Source organism: Phycodurus eques, chromosome 1 (genome assembly GCF_024500275.1).
Source record: "Phycodurus eques isolate BA_2022a chromosome 1, UOR_Pequ_1.1, whole genome shotgun sequence".
Taxonomy (NCBI): domain Eukaryota; kingdom Metazoa; phylum Chordata; class Actinopteri; order Syngnathiformes; family Syngnathidae; genus Phycodurus; species Phycodurus eques.
In genome coordinates this window covers 23,476,796-23,492,577 of record NC_084525.1, presented here as the reverse complement: position 1 = coordinate 23,492,577, position 15,782 = coordinate 23,476,796, and the positions used below count along the sequence as shown (strand labels likewise).

Genomic DNA, 15,782 nt, shown 5'->3' with positions numbered 1-15,782 from the left:
TTGATTCACATTCAACATTTCAATTAATTCTACAAGCATTAAGTCCAGCTTTTCAGTATTCACACCAAGTCTCTACATAAATTGCATTCTCTACTTTCAAATCTTTTATTAGCCGTCTCTTAGCGAAACAAATTAATGGATTAGAAAGCAGAAATACTGTTCAAAATTATCTCGAAAATGTAGTACTATGGATGTAATGAATCAGAATAAACTCAAAATGTATTTTGTACATTGTTTACATTATTCCCTCCTCCATCCACATTTCTTGACTGATTCAAACTATTCCAAATTCCAAGCATTCAACTCATTCAGGACATCTCAAGAACTATAGCCATTCCACAAATTCCCATATTTGTGAGATACTTCACAAGTTTCCATATTCCTTCCACATTTTATGTCAAGCATCACACACTTTCTACTTTCAACATTTCAATTAAGTTCACAGCTTTACAGTTTGGCTTCAGGTTTTGAGCATTCACACAACATTTCTACAGATATTGCATTCTCTAGTTTAAAATATTTGATTGGGTTTCTCTTACCAAGTAAGGTGAACAAAAAATGGAAATATTGTTCAAAATGATCTAGAAAATGTAGTCACTGGATGTAAAAATTCTGAATGTTTTTAAATTAAATGAACCATTTAATGTACATTTTAAAATAATTACATCTATAGATGAAAGAAAAATGTCAATTGCCTCCAATTTGATCACACTCTGGGGCTCAGGTTTGAATTCTGTAATTGACAAATTTGAACAAATGTGTAGTGAAGTATTTGGAGAGAGTTTTTATGTTTGAACAAGGGAAGTTTATTCATGTAGCACCATTCATACTCGAGGTAAATCCATAGTGCTTTACAGAGGCAAAGAAATAAGGATTAAAAAATGTAAATGAAAAGATGAAAATCCAAATAAATTCTAACATAAAATCAGGGTTAATGAAAAGAAAACAAAACACAGCTTAAGTTAAAATTACAGTATAAAATCAAAATGGTGAAAACAAGCAATATTTGATTGATGAATATAAATCACCACAATGAATTTTAAAAGACAACAACAAAAAAAACAGTATGCAACTGACCCAGTAAAGTCCTCTGAGATATTCACAGCATTACTACAAATAGGAGGATTTGGTATGTTTATATTTTTGGAAAAGAAAAATTATATTATTTGTCATGCATACAGTGGACGCAAAAGTTTCTTTTGATGTTTGGTGGTGGTCACTGATGGTGTAGTAGTACACTCTTCTGACTTTGGCGCGGGCAGCGTGGGTTCAGTTCCCACTCAGTGACGGTGTGAATGTGAGTGCGCATGGTTGTCCGTGTCTATATGTGCCCTGCGACTGACTGGCGACCAGTTCAGGGTGTAGTCCGCCTTTCGCCCGAAGTCGGCTGGGATAGGCTCCAGTGCCCCGCGACCCTAACCAGGATAAGCGGTGTTGAGAATGGATGGCTGGATGGATGTTTGGTGGTGCAGTGTCTGCAAATTTCCTGGAGAGGTGATTGACTGGGTGGCATGGGCGTGCATGTGGTTAATTAATCTGCCTTAAAATTGAGAAGTTCTGGGTTCGAATGTTGTACCCTAAGCTAAAAAACAAGGTTCTTACTGAAGACTCCAAATTGACAATAGGTGTCAATGCTTGTCTGTCAAGCAACTACTACAACTTAAAGCCCTGCAGCCATTAAGGGCCACCCCAAACTTACGCATGATGCCATTAGCTTTTTTTCATTACATGGCAACCTCAAACTATGTATTGCTGCTACGCCAGGGAGGAATGCCACCAGGGATTTGTGGTCCGGTGACAAAATATCACTACGGGCCCCACTAAACAAATAATTTTCTACCCCTGTCAGTCATGGGCCCTTTGCATTGTCATCACATCACTTTCAGCACCCCTGACTGCATGCAACAGTCAGTCATCTATTTAGTGCTAAGAACTGGCAACCCAGAGAATGAAGCAATTGGTCAGCTTTGAGATGGCGGTTTGGAAGAAATTCATCAAAACAACTTTCGCCACGTCGAAAAAGAGATACCCATCGGTACCCAAAAACTGAAAGACTTATGAAGAAAAGAAACATACTCAAGATAGCATAAAGGGAGTTTTATCAATAGACAGTTTCAGAATGATTGAAAACAATACGCGCTAGGGTACTTACGGGTGGCAGAAAGTTTGACTTTGGAAGGACTGGGAGCCAAACCTCCATCATCAGAATCAGAATCATCTTTATTTGCCAAGTATGTCAAAAACACACGAGGAATTTGTCTCCGGTAGCTGGAGCCGCTCTAGTACGACAACAGACAGTCAATTGACAGAGAATACTTTTGAGACATAAAGACAGACGGTTTGTGGAAGGCATTTTCTCACAAGTATAATGTTTAGTTGTGTTGTCTTTGAGTAAAAAACACATCTGTGCCATTAATCCGAGCCACAGAAAAGTTCATTACCCATTGTTGTTTGATTGACTGCAGTGGAGTCTTTTTGTTCTGGTAGTGTGGTTGTCGTTATAGGGTGAGTAGGTCTAGCCAGTAGGTGTTTACGTTTACGTGTTTGTCGCTCCTCGTGTTTGCTGTCTTGCACCATATGGGCTCTGAGAAACTTCTTAGATGACTGTGACTTGGAGTTGTCTGGAGATCTGGTTGACCTCCTCGTTAAGAACATGAATGGTTAAGCTTGTTCTGTGTTTTCTGGAGAAGTTTAGGACTCGACAGTGGAGTGAAGACCTAGGCTTTTAGATGTTAGTGTTCTGTCAGCATCTTAGATTGAAGCCAATCTGGTTCCTACTGTATCTGCAATTTTCCTTGCCATCATTTCTTACTCTCGCACCTGATGCTGGGTGTCCTTCCCAAGGTTCAAAGCGACATTTCAGTATAGATTCTCAGTAATCCAGGTCATAAACAGTTTTAAAACGTCTTAATATGTTTGAGATTGTACAGTAGCATAAGTAATGTTGCAAGCTAAACCAGTGAGCAGTCTCTCCTTACAAACTTTTACCCTCTTCTCATCCCCCTCTCTCATCGTACTATCAACATTGATCAAATTCTAAAGATTTGTTCCACACTGTTTAATAGCTAATGATTATTTCTTATTGTTGTAATTGTCCTTTCAACATCTAACAGTGATTGACCCAAAAGGGAACACTTTCAAACATTTTCACCCCTCTGGATTCTGATGATCACCTCTTCAATATTCTTAAACCCTGACAAACCTCACTCAGTGTTTCTGCAGGCACTGCCCACATCTGCTACTCAAGTGATTGCTGCTCCATCAGCTTCGACCAGTCAGGTCGCCTTCGCTGCCTGCATGTGATCCACACAGCTTTTAGGATAAATGGTCTGACCGGTGCTTAAGATGACTGTGTGGAGCACAGTGTAGCTCACCTGTTTAGCCGCTTCGAACAAAGATTCAGCCTCAGTCGGGCCCAACTGCTGAACCAACCTGTAAAGAGCGCCATCTTTGTTCTGAAGAAGGTTAAAAGGATGATCCAACTCTTGTATTCTACCCTCATCCAGCACCTGCAAACAGAAGGCACAGGTGCAAGATGCATGACTTGTTGCTTAGATTGATTGATTGATTAACTACGACTAAGTAGCAAGAGCTGAGTCTCAATTGTTGAGTCAGTAAGGTGTAAATCAGTGATTTCCAGCGATCATCAAGTGTGCCACGTGTAATTATCCAATTCAATAATAAACCAATTAAATGGCCCGAAACTTTATATAAAAAAAAATATATATATATATATAAAAATGTATATACTACAAATTATGTTTTTTTTTTCTTGTCTATCTATGCCAGCGACGTACGTGTAGTCACAAGCAGAGCAATTATCTGTAAATGGTCTTCCACTGGCGGATCAGTGCAGCGTCTGCAGTAATGCGGACTCTGTGTCGGTCTGTCGTAGTGAAGAAAGAGCTGAGCTGGAAGGCAAAGCTCTTGATTTACCAGTCAATCTACGTTGCTACCCTCATCTATGATCACGAGCTGTGGGTCGTGACCAAAAGAACAAGAGCCGAAATGAGTTTCCTCCGCAGGGTTTCCGGCCGGGCTCTCCCTTGGAGATAGGGTGAGAAGCTCGGCCAGCCGGGAGAGGCTCAGAGTCAAGCCGCTGCTCCTCCACACCGAGAGGAGCCAGATGAGGTGGCTCGGGCATCTAGTTAGTATACGTCGTGGACGCCTCCCCGGTGAGCGGTTCCAGGTACGTGCCACTAGGAGGAGACCCCGGGGACGAACCAGGATACGCTGGAGGGACTATATCTCCCGGCTCACCTGGGACCAGCTCGGGATCCCCCCGGAATAGCTGGACGAAGGGGCTGGGGAGGAAGTCTGGGCTTCCCTGCTTAAGCTGCTGCCCCTACGAACTGACCCGGGATAAGGAGTAGAAAATGGATGGATGGTCTAGATGTGAGAAGGTCCAATTAACCTGTGTATACCCCTGTTGACATTCACACCACATAATAATTTCACACTGAGTAAACCAATTTGTGACTTATTTGAGACGAGATCATCATTATATCAGTATATTTACATTTCGTGACATGTTTGTTTACTGGTGTGCTATGAAATCTTTCTAATGTAAAATACAGTACAGTATGTTCCTTGGCTCAGTTAAGGTTTGGAAACACTGGTTAAGATAAAAACCTCACCAGTATGCGATCGCTGTCTATGACGGTGTTGAGTCGGTGAGCAATGGTGAACACGGTGCAATCTCTGAACTCCCGTCGGATGGTTAGTTGGATCAGCTCGTCTGTCCTGCAACAATGGTCAAACAACCACAATTACCCATCAGTAGCCAGTCACACATTCTGGTGTGGTTACCCATAGTACATATGGAACTAAATCTGCCTACAAGCCATACTGCGCATATGTATATTGGCTATGCTCTTAGAAATGAGTGACTCTGAGAAACAAACTTTTCTTGTAAACATGTATTTCTGAGAATCTTATCAGCTTCACCTATAACGGTCACTTTAATAATGTATTGGCATCTCAACCACTGGTTGATTGGAATTGGAATTGTTGCAGGGTTTTCCACACCACGACAAGGCCCTCTAAAGTGGCCATCCCAGTCCAAGGTCTAGATGTAGGCTGTCAAGTTGGACTTAAAAAAAAAAATAAAAATAATTCACCCTCCTCTTCTGCCTTTGTCTGTGTGACATGCGTGCACTCACGGCCGATAATGTGGCTTTCTTTCTAAGGCCAATTTAACACTGTCTACTCTCTCCACTACTCAACATTAATGAACAGAACCATTCCTGAAATCAGTGATATTTTCCTTTATTTTATCCAAGTTTAAAATCTAGTCATTGCCAAGAACTCAACTTAAGCAAAATATTTAACATCATCGCCATTCCTAATCAAATTTACCATCGCTCATCCAATGCCCCCCAAACATCCTTCCATCCATGCATTTTCTGTACCACTTATCCTCACTAGGGTCACGGGCCTGCTGGAGGTCATCCCAGCGAACTCTGGGCGAGAGGCAGGGTACATCCTGAACTGGTCACCAGCCAATCGCAGGGATACCAAACAAATATATTATATTGAATTTATTATTATTATTTTTTTATATTTAAAGGTTTCTGTCATCTAAAACCTTTGTTCCATATGCGGGTTGCGTAACCACAACCTGTTTCTCTCTGGCACCTGGGGTCCACATTGGCTGTGGCCTCGTCAATGACGAGGATGCGGTTCTTCCTCAGGATGGCTCTGGCCAGGCACAGCAGCTGCCTCTGACCAACACTAAAGTTGGAGCCACACTCAGCTAGAACCGTCTCCAACTTTGCATGAAGCTCCTCCACCATGCACTTTAGCTGGACCTGTTGGTGATGTCGGAAAATGGTTAAGACAAGTTGTCTGTCTGTGTGTGGATGTGTGTGAGAGCAAGAGAGAATGCAAAAGAGACAGCATCTACAGAGGATGGATATTTGCCTGCTCCAGAGCCTTCCACAGGTCAGCATCAGTATGCTGGTTAAAGGGGTCCAGGTTCTTCCTCACAGTATCAGTAAACAGCACTGGATCCTGGTTCACGGTAGAAAGAACAAAACAAAATGACGAACACCCACCTTTTTTTTAATTGTTATTTTTTATGTATTAATAATAAAGTGTTATTAATACATTTCCCACCCCTAATGATCCCTCAATTTATTATCAATGTATTTAGACTTGATCGTTTCTCCCCTCCATGAGCCATCACCTTATCGTGGTGGGGGGATTTGTGTGTCCCGATGATCTCTGGAGCTACGTTTTAGCTCCTAAGCTTTACACCCCTGGTAAGGTCACTCTTGCCCACGGTAAGAGCCCCTGAGCAGGTGTGGGCATACTTATTGGCCCCCGACTCGGTGTCTGTACGTTGGGGTTTACCCCGGTGGACGGGAGGGTAGCCTCCCTCCACCTTCGGGTGGAGTGATGGGACCTGACTGTTATTTGTGCCTATGCAACAAACAGCAGTTCAGAGTACCCACCCTTTCTGGAGTCCTTGGAGGGGGTACTGGAGTGTGTGGCTGCTGGGGACTCCATCGTTCTGCTGGGGGACTTCAATACTCACATGGGCAATGACAGTGAGACCTGGAGGGGCGTGATTTGGAGGAACATCCCCCGACCAGAACCTGAGTGGTGTTCTGTTATTGGACTTCCGTGCTCGTCATGGATTGTCCATAACGAAGACCATGCTCCGACATAAGAGTGTCCACATTTGCACTTGGCACCAGGACATCCTAGGCCACAGTTCGATGATCGACTTTGTGGTCGTGTCATTGGACTTGTGGCCGCTTGTCTTGGACACTTGGGTGAAGAGCGGGTCAGAGCAGTCTACCGATCACCACCTGGTGGTGAGTTGGATCCGTTGGTGGGGGAAGATGCCGGTGCGACCTAAATGTATTGTGAGTAGGGTTGGGCATCGAGAATCGAGAACTGATTGGAAACGGGACTAACATTCCGGTTCTCCCGGAAGCGTTCCAATTGAAAAAATGCGGTTCCCAGTTTCGATGCCTACAGTCCGCCTACCCCGAAGAAGAACCCACCCGAAGACATACTTGTGGCCAACGGCAGTGCGAACAAAACTGTCTTAACTATCCTAAAATAATGACCAATGACTTCAGTGCAACACTTGGATTAAGATTATATTGTGCAAAGGAGGCTTTTAGGATGTGTACAAGTCTGACGCGCTTCCTCCCTCTCCGAGCCTCAGCCTACACACCGCGCGGAACTTCAGTCAAGACAATTGGGTGAGTAAAACAATAAAATATGTCTATGCCAACATTGAGGCAGCTAACAATTTAAACGGTGGGTTGCACTCTTGCAGTGATGGTTTTTAACATTTATTTTAGTCTTCAAACCAATGTAAGAGCTGGTGACAGACACAAAAATAAAATATGCATTATTTTATAATATTGGAAAGAAAGTAGAAAGAGTCACATTCCAACCTTAACATTGAGCAACCTAACTAGAAACCTTACATCACAATGAATTAGAACAAAATTCACAAAAGGTTGTGTCACAGTATCATAAACACTAACCTTGTGTCTAATCGGTGGAAAGGTAAAGGAACAAACGTTTTATAAAGCTTTTTCTTGCGGTGTCGTGTGAAGTTATTTTTTGTGCCAAAATGCTGAGTTCCGGTGTGTACTCTTCAAAGTAAAAGGCTACATGCTTAAAACAGGAAGTAAAGTTAAAACTAAAAACTTGACGTGATAAAACAGTCACAAATAACTATTTTAACAATGCTATATTTAACTTTTAGCTGAAACAATAATGAATGCATATTAAGTCAATTGGTTTGCTGATACTTTGTCTTTGTTGTTACCAACCACAGTCTGTTCTTTAACTTGAAAACAATCCTCTGTACCTTACCACTGAACTCGTGGAGACAGCATACAACCCCTTTTTATCATCATCTCCGTTTTAAGTGCTTTGCTGCCACTTCTGGTATCTGTGGGGAATTACAAATCCCTTTTAGGGGAGGGTCAATTACTCGCAGGATTTTCGCTTTTCGCAGCAGGGCGCGAATCCCCGCGAATTGCCAAAAGGCTGCTTGTATTTAAAAAAAACTCGTAAGTTGGGTCCCTCGTATGTCTAGGCACCGCTGAATATAAAATGGTCAATGTTTTGTGTTCAAATGTTTGTGTTTAAAATTTTTAAAAATGTAATGAAATTAAATTATTTATATATATATATATATATATATATATATATATATATAGTGCGGCACGGTAAAGAACTGGTTAGCACATCTGCCTCACAGTTCTGAGGACTGGGGTTCAAATCGCCTGTGTGGAGTTTGCATGTTCTCCCCGTGCCTGCGTGGGTTTTCTCCGGGCACTCCGGTTTCCTCCCACATCCTAAAAACATGCATGAACTGGAGACTAAATTGCCCGTAGGTGTGTGCCCGTAGCTGAACTGGTCGCCAGCCTGCGATTGGCTGGCGACCAGTTCAGGCTGTACCCCGCCTCCCGCCCGAAGATAGCTGGGATAAGCTCCAGCAGCCCGCGACCCTGGTGAGGATAAGCGGTAAAGAAAATGGATGTATATATAATATGATGTTGTTTTGTCAGCTATTATTTCACTGCCGATGTTATCGTTTTAGTGCCGGTATCGATGTAGTTTATGTAGGTATTGTATTAAAGTCAGCATCTTGGCATCGTGACAACAATACCCAGAACTACGTGTGACGTCGTGATGAAAAGGTCTATTTCAATGAAAAATGTTAGACAGCTTTTATTTAGACACCCGTGAACTCATAAATTGTAAAAAACCTTAACGTCTCACGCCTTATAAGGGGAGCCTGTCAGCTAATGTCTACCTGAGGTATGATCGACATCTTTTGCCGCAGGTCGTGCAGGCCCAACTCAGAGGTCAACACGCCATCGATGTAGATGTTCCCTTGTGGCTCTGCCAGGCGAAAAAGAGCCATCACCAGGGAGCTTTTCCCGGCTCCCGTCCGACCCACGATGCCCACCTGACCAATGGAACACTCTGACTGTGAAACGTTTTCTCTTGGGGTCACATTGGTTGACACTATGGGAAATGTCTCACCTTCTCACTGGGGCAGAAGATGGCATTGATGTCCTTGAGGATAAGTGGCCCGTCGGCACTATACGACAAATGCACCCGGTCAAAGGTAACCTGGCCTTGACTGGGCCAATCAAGAGGAGGGCGCGTTTTGGTTTCCCAGGGTGCTTCACACTTTAACTCCGTGTACTCCACCACTCTCTCTACAGATGTCATCTGAGGACACAACATTTGATGTTAAACTCTTACACTGACCTTGTGAAAAACAATGAATTTGCGTGTTGAACAGTATATACCATGTTCTCTAACTCGGCACTTTGCCTCACGGTCCACTGGAAGTTTCCAATCAGCGTCACAGCGTACGTCAACACCAGGCCCACCTCGCCAGCATCCAAACCTGATGGAAAATAAATAAATAAATACACACACACATGCACAAACACACACGCAGCGGTTGAAATAAGTATTTAACACGTAACGCTTTTTCTCACTAAATATAGTTCCAAAAGTGCGCTACTGACCTGAAAATTTCACCAGATGTTGGGAACAACCCAAGTAATCCATACATACAAAGAAAGTAGAACAAATAAACTGAGAAATTAAATTGTGTGTACAAATGTGAAATGACACAGTTAAAAAGTATTGGACACATGAAGAAAGGGAGGTGCAAAAAGGCATGGAAAGCCAAGACAACACCTAAAATCTATCAATAATCAAACAGCAATCCAGCTCGTTTCCCGTGCAAATGAATATCAGCTAGTTCAGTCCTAATTGATGGTTTACAAAAAGGTCTCTTTGCCAAGGTGTGAGTCAAAACATATCTCATGGTGTGTAAGAGCAGAGAGCCGTCTCAAAACCATCGTAAACTAATTGCTGCAAAACATAACGATGGGATTGGTTACAGGCGCATATCTAAGCTTCGGAACGTTCCAGCGAGCCTGGTTGTGGCCATAATACATAAGTGGACAATCATACACCATAAATTTGCCTCAATCAGGTGCTCCTCTCAAGATTTCTGACAGAGGAGTGCAAAGAATAATCAGAAGAGTTGTCGAAGTGTCAAGGTCCACCTGTGGAGAGCTTCAAAAAGAGCTGGTACTGTTGTCATAAGGAAAACAGTGAGGAATGTACTCCACCACCATGGCCTGGAAGCACGCTCACCATGCAAGAACCCATGGCTGAAGCAAAGCAAAGCAAATTTATTTATATAGCGCATTTCATGCACAAGGTAACTCAATGTGCTTGACATGGTTAAAAGCATTTGAAAACAAAGAAATAAACCCATCTTATAAACATTTAAAACAAAGAGAAGAAATAAAATAAAATAAAAGTACAATAAAAACAGCATACAGTGCAAGAAATATAATTTAAAAGTGGAAATACTCTAAAAAGCATGAGAAAAAAGAAGGATTTTTAACCTGGACTTAAAAACATTCACACCTGGGGCTGACGTCACTTCTGTTGGCAACTTATTCCATTTGCTTTGGACTCTGTGCTCCACTATTTGACCTTAGTCTATCAATCTCAGAGCCCTACTAGGTTTATATTCCATGAGCATTTCTTTCATGTATTCAGGACCTAAACCATTTAGTGATTTATAGACCAGTAGCGGAATTTTAAAATCTATTCTTAAGCTGACTGGAAGCCATTGTGAAGTCTTTAGAATGGGAGTAATATGCTCCGACCTCTTTGTTCTGGTCAGAACCCGAGCTGCAGGATTCTGAATGCTGTTTTTGGGGAGTCCAGTCAGAAGACTATTACAATCGTCTACTTGAGATAAAAGCATGGATGTGCTTTTCCTGGTCTGCTTCTCCTGGTCTGCAAGCCTTCACTCTGGATATGTTCTACAGATGGTAGAAGGCAGTTTTAGTAATTTATTTGATATTAAAGGGTTTTATTGTGAATTGGTCTGAGGGTGTTTATTGCAGAAAGTATAAAATGGAAATCAGATAAGTGTGTGTTGCAGGAAATCTCCCAGGAGGGTGCATGTGGAGGCCACAAAGAACAGATGTCGGAGAAGACAATGGCTGCGGGTGGTTGTTGTAGACATGAGAAGACTGCGCCTGGAGCCAGCGGCAAATGGCCATCATTCTGCAGAGCAATGATGACGTCAGATGGGACCACGGACCAATCAGACGACAGCGATTCCATAGTTCCTCTTTTAAACATTGTATAAGTCGGGGGCAAGAACAGATAGCTTTGTTCAGTCTGTGTTGTCTCTGCTGAGGCGAGGATAAGCGTAGCTGCTGACCCAGAGCTCTGTAAAATGTATAGACTCCTCTGTCAGGAATAAATTGGTTGACTTTTAGCACATAGTCATAATTGTAATTCTTTCATGAAAACAAACACGCATGGAACCTCGAGAGTAATAGGAGATTATAAAGTTCAGGTTCCTTCAAATGGTGACCCCGACGTGATCCTGGAAGGGCATTACATAAAAAGAGAGGAGTGGACAGGGATTCAATTGGACGAACACGCATGGAACCTCGAGAGTAATAGGTGATTAGAAAATTCAGGTTCCTTCAATATGACTGTTGAAAGTCAGGTACGAATCTATCAGAAGACCAAGGTTTCGGATTTGTTTTTTAAAGAAAGTGACTCCAGGTATTTACTAACAGCAATCCTCTTTTCATTATTGCCAAAAACAATTCTCTCAGTTTTGTTGTGGTGTAATTGAAAAACTTGGCTCATCCAGTCATCTGTTTTAGACAGTGACACAACACCTCAATTGAACTGTCGTCATCTGGAGACACTGCTCGATATAATTGTGTGTCATCTGCATAGGTATGATAGTCAAAATTAAAGTTCTGAAGAATTTGACCCAAGCGTAGCATATACAGGCTGAACAGGAGGGGTCCAAGAACTGACCCTTGAGGGACCCCATTGGTCATTGCCATTCGTTGAGATTGAACACTTCCAATAGTTACAAAAATAACACCTTTCCTCACGATAGGACCTGAACCATTTAAGGACAGTTCCATTTAATCCTACCCACGTATCCAACCTGTTCAGCAGTATATTATGTTCCACCGTATCAAAAGCCGCACTGTAATCCAACAAGACCAGAATTGACAACTTTCCCGAGTCAGTATTCAACCTTATATCATTTAGCATTATGATAAGACCAGATTCAGTACTGTGATGAGTTTGGAAACCTGATTGAAATTTGTCAAAAAGTCCATTTTAGTTCAAGCAATTGCTGAGTTGATAAGTAACTTTCTCAACAATCTTGGCTATGAAAGGGAGATTTGAGATTGGTCTATAGCTTGCTAACATGGAAGAGTCCCGTGTTCTATTTCTTAGAAGAGGCTTAATGGCAGCTACTTTAAGAGCTTTAGGAAACTCACCTGACTTAAGTGAGCAATTGATTATTTGCTGCAAATCAACTAGCACAGACTTCGCAATATCTTCGCAATAGACTTAAAAAGTCAGATGTTATTTAGTCAAGACAGCTCATTGATGGTTTCAGCTGCTGAAGCGTTTTCTCTACAGTTTTTCGTCAACTGTATCAAATTCTGACATGGTAATAGACTTTTTTCCTGGGTGGCTTCAGTTGTAGCATCATTTTATAATTTTGCTGATTTGTGCTGATATTTAACCTGATGGATTGTATTTTTTCACTAAAATAAGGAAATTCATTGCATTTATCAGCTGTTAGGAATTCTGGAGCTATTTGATTTGCGGGTCGGGGGTGCGGGGTTTGTAAGCTTGTCAACCACAGCAAACAGAGTGAGAGTATTGTTTAAGTTCTAACTGATAATTTCAGAAAGGTGTTGCTGTCTAGCCCTGACTAACTCTTGGTTAAAATTACAAAGACTGTCTGTAGAGGTCATAGTCAATTTGGAGTACAGTTTTTCTCCATTTACGTTCTGCTTTCCTACACTTTGATTTAGAGGTCTTTACCATCATAGTGCTCCTCCACGGTGTTCTAGGTCACCTCAAGATTGTCTTAGTTTTAATAGGAGCGACAGCATTCATGACATTTGAGATGTTACAGGTGAAATTATGCAAAAGTTCATCAACTGTCTCAGCATTCACAGTTTGTGGCACAACTATGGTCGCCATAAACTTAGTGGCGGTACTCTCATTTATGTACCTTTTATTAATAGACATAGAGGTTGTCTGAACGTTTGGAAGAATCTGTAATTCAAAGAATACACAAAAATGGTCAGAAATAGCCATATCCTTAATGTCACTTGATAGAATTTCAACATCCTTAGAGATGACCAGGTCGAAGATGTGACCTTGAGTGTTGGTTGGACTCTTAATTTATTTGAGAGAAGTCAAATGTGTTTCGTATAGCAGAGAGTTGTTTAGATTTTTTTTCTGTTATTGTCAACATGAATGTTAAAGTCCCCTGTTATGACAAAATAGTTGTAGTCAGTACAAATAACTGACAGCAGTTCTGAAAAATGATCCATAAATTTTCTATTGTATCTTGGAGGTCTATAAATTATTAAAAAAATAACCTTTGGGTCACCTTTAACTAAAAAACAGAGATATTCAAAAGAGCTAAAATCAACAAGTATAATTTCTTTACACTGAAATAATGACTTAGAAATAACAGAAATAGAAATTTCCCTATTCGACACTTCTTCATAAAATAAAAATTTGCTGGTGTTGCCTCATTTAAAATGGTATTACAGCTACTTTCTGTTAACCACGTTTCATTTAGTTACAAAAAGTCCAGATCAAAGGTTGTAATGATGTCATTAATCAACATTGATTTATTACCCAGTGACCTGATATTGAAAAAAAGCTAGTCTCGCACAGATAACTGGAGACAATGGTTTGATAGATTCACATTTTATCCTCACTAAGTTTGTAGTTCTTTTTTGTGCCATATTTATTTGACGAAATTTCTGTCCCTTGTAATTACAGGGATGAAACATGCCTGATCTCCATAGGGGTCTGATTTATTCGGGAAAAGACCCCGCATATATCAGTCAGATTCGCAGATAAGCTTCTTCATGGGTGGAGGAGGGGCCCTTCGCATCTTATTGGACGGTGGTTTCAGGCGAGGGGGGATGGGAGGAGGATCTTGGCATGGTGTGGGCTGGACTCCAATATTGACAATAGCCATGGCATTTAGGCTAGTAGAGAGTGAGTTTTGCATTGGGCTTGGGTTCAACGGGGCGGCGAGGGGTGAACCGCTCCTCCGATTGTCTGGATGGCGTCCACGGCCGCTCACTTGGGGTTGAAGCAGCCCCCAACGCAGGCCAGCCGGATTCCTCGGTAATCTGCTGGTGTTGTGTCCTCCCTTTTAGATGTTGTCCCATATCTTTGGGCTTTGCTCCTAGTAAATTCCAGGGAGAACTACTGGATGATCCATTACTGTTTCCACAGTCCACACCTGTCCTCTTTGTTGAGCTAAGTGGCTGTCTGTTTGCACACTTCTGCTCACCATTTTGAGACATCGGTAGAGTGGTTTAATTCCTCAACTGTCCATTTACATCCACATACACTTCAAGAAGGTGGATTTTCGTTTCCAGGATTCATCCTCTGCAGCAGTCCGTGATGGTCCTCAGTGGAAAAGAGAGGCATATTGTCTGCTGTGCTTGTTGCTAAAAGCAGACTTGTGCTAATTAGCTGGCCATGCTCACGTAATGGTGAGAGGGTATCAGAAAATATTGGAATATGGGTCATTCCACTGAGGTGGTACACAATTTGTGACATGTAAGAAAAGCGTAAGAACTTGAATCATTTTGTTGAAAATATGTTAGTAAAATTTCTTTGAAGTATACCAGTGACATTTAGGGGATCATGGGATAAAAACATACAGAGTTTACTTAATATGACCATTATTTGACCAGTGGTCGCCTGTAACACTGACTCTAGATATGAACATGGATAGCTGTTTATTGTATGAAAACCTTGAGAGTTTTTCACACAAATACTAGGTTTAGAGTAGGTTCACAAACCAATTCATGTCCAACTTGTTAATGCACCGCAAAGTATCGAGGAAAAAATTTACTTAGGGCAAATATAGATGTGTGTAACATTGACCAAAAATACAACATGGAAAATGAAGGACCTGAATACTAACAGGTATAAGTGAATGAATTCAGTGGATATCAGAACTTAATAGGACTCGTGAATTTTTCAATATCAGTTTCCTTACTTGGTATGACACCCTTCACAGTTAGACCATCAACAAGTTTGAACATTGACATGTTCCATCACTTGCCATTTTTAACTTCCAATTCAATCATTTGACCAACTATGTTGATCTAATTGATGGTACATGATAAACAATGGGAAGTCAACATTTTAGATCATAGGGAACATTAAGGTTGTTTATATTTTTATTTTAATTCAGGTATAACTATTTTTACTGCTAAAACCCTAGTTCTGAACACAATGTCTCTACACAAGTCAGTGTTAGTAAACGATAATACAGCCATTTAGACCTGTACGTAATTTTGACACTAGCAGTCTTTGCCAGTGCCCATGTCATGTTAAAAGCACCAGTAACAATCCACAGTGCACCACACAACATCGACATTTTTATCAATAAAGTGAATCATATGTTTTGATCAAAGATAGTTAAAAACGTTTGACAGGAGGCCTTGATAATCGGAACCGAATCCAAGTTTAATAATAAGGATTGAATTATGCGCGTATCTTGACCACATCCTCAACACTGCTGTGATCATTTCTCCTTCAACGAATCAAACAAGAAACCATCTAATTCTATACAAACTCGCTTTTCATCATTGCTAGTAACTTGACCGTTTGAGATTACCAGTTGAGATCATTTCCTTGAAAAAACTCACCAGGTT

The 15,782-nt window shown here is 41.3% G+C and overlaps 1 protein-coding gene across 7 annotated transcripts in view; it reads right to left on the bottom strand.

Annotated features, from left to right (window-relative positions):
* Window positions 1–2,193: 2,193 nt before the first annotated feature.
* LOC133406182 (ATP-binding cassette sub-family C member 4-like) overlaps window positions 2,194–15,782 on the bottom strand; it is a 77,510-nt gene continuing 63,921 nt past the window's right edge. For 3 of the 7 annotated variants that reach the window (XM_061683592.1, XM_061683602.1, XM_061683628.1), the window contains 8 exons: window positions 9,297–9,397; window positions 9,025–9,216; window positions 8,792–8,947; window positions 5,923–6,012; window positions 5,638–5,810; window positions 4,638–4,743; window positions 3,375–3,509; window positions 3,211–3,293 (listed from right to left, as the gene is read on the bottom strand). In XM_061683592.1, the coding sequence (XP_061539576.1) occupies window positions 3,276–3,293; window positions 3,375–3,509; window positions 4,638–4,743; window positions 5,638–5,810; window positions 5,923–6,012; window positions 8,792–8,947; window positions 9,025–9,216; window positions 9,297–9,397 (971 nt within the window). In that variant the 3' untranslated portion in view covers window positions 3,211–3,275. The other 4 variants (XR_009769037.1, XR_009769039.1, XR_009769040.1 and 1 more) reach the window with 4 other exon arrangements.